General features: G+C 41.5%; 1 protein-coding gene across 1 annotated transcript; it reads left to right on the plus strand.

Annotated features, from left to right (window-relative positions):
- Nucleotides 1-224: 224 nt before the first annotated feature.
- Nucleotides 225-4,596, plus strand: LOC101604090 (mitochondrial nicotinamide adenine dinucleotide transporter SLC25A51-like). The gene is made up of 2 exons (XM_045160921.1): nt 225-351; nt 496-4,596. Exon 2 carries the CDS (start codon nt 537-539, stop codon nt 1,428-1,430), a length of 894 nt encoding a protein of 297 aa, XP_045016856.1. The 5' UTR covers nt 225-351; nt 496-536; the 3' UTR covers nt 1,431-4,596.
- The last annotated feature ends 239 nt before the right edge of the window (nt 4,597-4,835 follow it).

The following is a 4,835-nucleotide window of genomic DNA, read 5'->3' on the forward strand; positions in this document are numbered from 1 at the left end:
GAATTAATGAAACAAAGAGTTGGTTCTTTGAAAGGATAAACAAGATTGATAAAGCCTTAGAAAATCTGAATAAAAGAAAGAGAGAAGAGACACAAATTAATAAAATTAGAGATGAAAAAGATAACATCACTGTCCCACCGGGTCTGCGCCTGCGCGGGCGCGGGCTCGCTCGCCAGCCGTCCTGCGGGCGGGCGGCTCCGGGCGTGGGGCGGGCGCCCGCCGCTGAGGGGAAACCCAGTTATTAAAATTGATTATAGAAGAGCAAACCTGACAAGCCAATAACAATGGAAAAAATTGGGAGAGTTACCAAAAAGCTGTCATCCTTAACACCAGGCTTAGCTGGTGGCACAGGATGCAACCTGAGGAGCATCTATACATCTAAGTACTTCAGAAAAGAACAATAATATAGTTCAGCCTTGTTGAGGACCTTCTGCACTCCAGACTACTCCTGAGTGCTTTCCATGATTAGCTCACTGAATTGAGCCAGCCTATGAGGCTAAGAGAGTCCTTCCTGAATAAGAAAGGTCTTAAGCAACATGATGGATTCAGAAGCTCATGAGAAGAGATCACGGATCCTAACATCTTCAAAACAAGATCTGTCTCCTCACATTACAAACGTTGGAGAAATGAAGCATTACTTGTGCGGCTGCTGCGCAGCTTTCAACAATGTAGCGATCACATATCCCATTCAGAAGATCCTCTTTCGGCAGCAGCTATATGGGCTCAAAACCCGGGATGCAGTCCTGCAGTTGAGAAGGGATGGATTTCGAAACCTGTATCGTGGAATCCTCCCCCCATTGATGCAGAAAACCACTACCCTGGCCCTTATGTTTGGTCTCTATGAGGATTTATCTCGCCTTATCCGGAAGCATGTCAGTGCTCCTGAGTTTGTAACCTGTGGCGTGGCAGCAATACTTGCAGGGACAACAGAAGCCATCTTCACTCCATTGGAAAGAGTTCAGACACTGCTTCAAGATCATAAGCATCATGACAAATTCACAAACACTTACCAGGCTTTCCGGGCACTGAAATGTCATGGGATTAGGGAATATTATCGAGGCTTGGTGCCTATTCTTTTCCGAAATGGATTTAGCAATGCCCTTTTCTTTGGCCTTCGAGGACCTATTAAGGAGCATCTGCCTACGGCGATGACGCATAGTGCTCATCTGGTCAATGACTTCATCTGTGGAGGTCTTCTGGGTGCCATGTTGGGATTCTTGTTTTTTCCAGTTAATGTTGTAAAGGCTCGAATACAGTCTCAGATTGGTGGGGAATTTCAGTCCTTCTCCAAGGTTTTCAAAACCATTTGGCTAGAGCGGGATAGGAAGTTGGCGAATCTTTTCAGAGGTGCTCATCTGAATTATCATCGGTCTCTGATCTCTTGGGGAATAATCAATGCAACTTATGAGTTTTTATTAAAGGTTACATGACAAAGTCACTAGCAAAATGTGATTTATCAGCTAATTAGACCCAAGAATGCAATTTGGCTTTGTTCCTAATTGGCCTAAATACATTGGTATCATTAAGTCAGCAAATTATGGACAAAGCATCAACGAAAGCAGAATGAACGTTTTCAGAAGGTAATCGAAAGGTTTGTTTTGACCACTACCCAAGAGCTTTAGGCTGCTGCCTGGTAGCTAGCTGTGAGTCTCAGGGCAACCTAACAGCCAGGATGTGATCCTTTTTCCTCCTGGAAACAGTCTTTTGGCCTCTGTATGGAAGCATCCTGGCCCTGTGCAGCCCCAGCACGTGTTCTTGGGCCTTAGGACCCTTCAGGCACACTTCGTTCCTCTTATTTACCGTGGTTTCTTTGCTTCCAGAGGCAGCTGCAGAAGGCAGTCTGTTAGACTGAGCACCCGTAAGACGAAGGAGCAGAACAGAGGAAAACCAGCTTGTTAGAGACAGGCATTGCACAACAAATTACTGCTGCTAGTTTTGAAAAGAAGCGCCTTGTTGGGTTAATCATCTGAATTATTTCTGTTTAGACTTAGTAGAATCAAGCAGCTAATAAAAGTTTTCATTTTGCTTTTTTAGCTTTGAAAGTTTTCTGTTTAATTCCGAATGTGACTTAAAGCCTTTCCAAAATATCCTTGTGTTGATTTTACTGAATTCATTGCCAAAAGATGAGAGGACTTAACATTCTGTTACATGCTTCATCTTGTTAATTACATATAGAATAGATCATATCCTGTTTAGCTTGGCTTTGAATTAATGGTACCAACTTGAGAAGAATATCATTGGGCATTATTTTCCCCCTTGAGTAGTAATTTGTCATATTCAAGCACCCTGTTCTCTTGAAATACACTGTTAAAAAAGCAAACACTTCCTGGTCTGGGAAGATGTCTCACTGGTTAAAGGTGTTTGTTTGCAAAGCCTGCCAACCCAGGTTCAATTCCTAAACCAGATTCAGAAAGTGTCTCTAGTATCTGGTGCTTGCAGTAGAAAGAGGTCCTTGGCACACACACAACATGTATGTAGACAAATTGGTTTAAATACTTCCATAAAGTTTTATTTTGGGAATTATTGACATAACCCCAAGTATTCTTTTTTCCAGGTTTCTAAATACCATGGAGGGGGGAGAGAAGGCTCAGCATAGATTTTACTCCACAGTGTTAGTTGTCTTATGTACTCTTGGAAAGAGACTTCTTTAGGATTTTGACATTTTGGAAAACCCAATTTGCCATTGTACCATCAGAAGAAGATAAGGACTGGAGAGATAAGTTAGCGGTTAAGGCGCTTGCCTGCAAAGTCTAAGACCCAGGTTCTATTCTCCAATACACACATGAAGCCAGGTGCACAAAGTGGAGTGTGTTCGCAGTGGCTTGAGCCCTGGAGCACCCCTCTATCTCTGTCTCTCTGCTTATGAAAATGAGTAAATAAAAATAAAGAAGATAAGAGCATCTGATCTAAGTAACATTTTGAATTCCAGAGATTGGTACCAGCCAGGCAGCATACTCATCCCTTATAACCTTAACTGACAAAAGCATCTGAGGAATCAGATAATATTAGAGCATTTTTTCAAGTAAACGTAACATGACTCATGCACCACTGAATAATGAAATAACATGAATATTAAAAAGCAGCCTGTAAATATTAGGTGTTCTGATTGTTCAGGAAGTGGTAGGTTTTGTTGTTGTTTGTTTTGCGGTGCTAGGGAGTGAACCCAGGGCCTTGTACATTCTAGGTGAGTACCACAAGGGTGCATATACCCCATCCTCCACTCCCCTCCCCTGTTTTAAAGGTAGGTTTCTTACTAATGGTTGCTTTTCATCTTTCTGGGTAATTGCACGCAAATACGTATGCATACCAACCAAAATGAAATCAGGGCCTCAACTAGTAGTTTACAAGTAGTTTCTGGGCAGAAAATCCAAAACAGCTATTCACCTGTAAATACCATATGGCTGGTTAAATAAAGTGAACATCTTCCAACTGAAAAATGGATTAAAGAACATATCAAGCAATAGCAGCAGTAATGGAGCTGAGTAGCTTTTGTAGGAAACAGCTTGAAAGTTTTCTAGGTACAGCAAGCAGTGCAGTGATCAAGTTACAGATGTGAGGATTTCAGAAAGCAATTTGACACCAGTGGGCTGCTGCGATGGCTCACCTTAAAGGTGCGGCGTGCTTGCAAAGCCTGCTAGCCTTGATTCAAATTCCCCAGCCAGATGCAAAAAGGGACTTATATGTCTGATACTAGTTTGCAGCAGCAAGAGCCCCTGGTATGCCAGTTTGACTAGTGTACTTTGCATGTTGAATCAAGATTTGAAGGTAATTCAGTTTCACACATGAAAGAACACCTCGCTTCCTGATGGTGTGTTCACATATGTGTGACCTTGAACATCCACAAGCATGTCTTGGTACCAAGCACTGGGTAAATTAGCCAGGAATTATGACTGTTTCGGGAGTACGTTTCATTGGGCTCTCAGTGATGTGGGGCTTGTTTTTATCTTCACACTCCATGCAGGTGATAGAAATTAAGTTGTAAAGCACTTTTATGAACTATTAGAACTAAAGAAAAATGCTTTAGTTTTTGCTTTCTCAAATAAATGGCATTTTAAGTTAATTACTAAAATTTTTTATTGTTTTTAACTCAAACTGTTGCCACTCTTAACAGCTCTTGACAAAACTGCAAATACATTATCAGAAATGATTTTTTGTTTATAAACAAGTTTGACAAACATTCAGAACTTGTAACCAACTTGCAATGTCAAAATGTGTAATTAAGAAATTCTGACGAATGTAATTTTTTTTAAGGAAAACAATTGAACTATCTGAACAGCTTTAAAATTGGTCTTTCTGTTACATGTGTGGCACACAAACGACTCATGAGCACAGGACACTTAGCCTTGTGCCTTGTACTTCATATCTGATGCTACCAGAAATGTGTTATGGATTCTGTATTTAACACACTTTCAGTGTATGAGTTCTCAGGACTGCACCACAGTAAACACAGCCTTTAGATGGTGGAATCTTGTTTAATTTGTGGTTGGGGACAAAGTTGGATGTTTTTGTCTAATAATTAATATTCATCTTATGTTTGGATATATAATCACTTGCTATCTGTTGTGGCCTGCACAATAAAATAGAGTTGTACATACAGTCGTGCCTGAATTTCCCAAGCTCAGTTACAGTGGGAAGACTCAGCCTAAGGCCGCGCAAACTTGTGAGGGAGGCATAACAAGTAGTGAACGCCAGAGGTGGGATCTAAAGGGGTTACTCTGGGTGAGCCTATCATTGACTTAGCACCAGTGCCGTGGAGATGAAGTGCTGTACTGTGAGCGACAGCAGTCAGTGAAGGCTAGGCAGGTTGCATTGGAAGTAAAGCACTCAGACTTGTT

The sequence above is a fragment of the Jaculus jaculus genome, chromosome 10, assembly GCF_020740685.1.
Source record: "Jaculus jaculus isolate mJacJac1 chromosome 10, mJacJac1.mat.Y.cur, whole genome shotgun sequence".
NCBI classification, from domain to species: Eukaryota; Metazoa; Chordata; class Mammalia; order Rodentia; family Dipodidae; genus Jaculus; species Jaculus jaculus.

Excerpts from the sequence above, each read along its gene's own strand:
- LOC101604090 (XM_045160921.1), top strand. The coding sequence starts at position 537 with ATGATGGATTCAGAAGCTCATGAGAAGAGATCACGGATCCTAACATCT.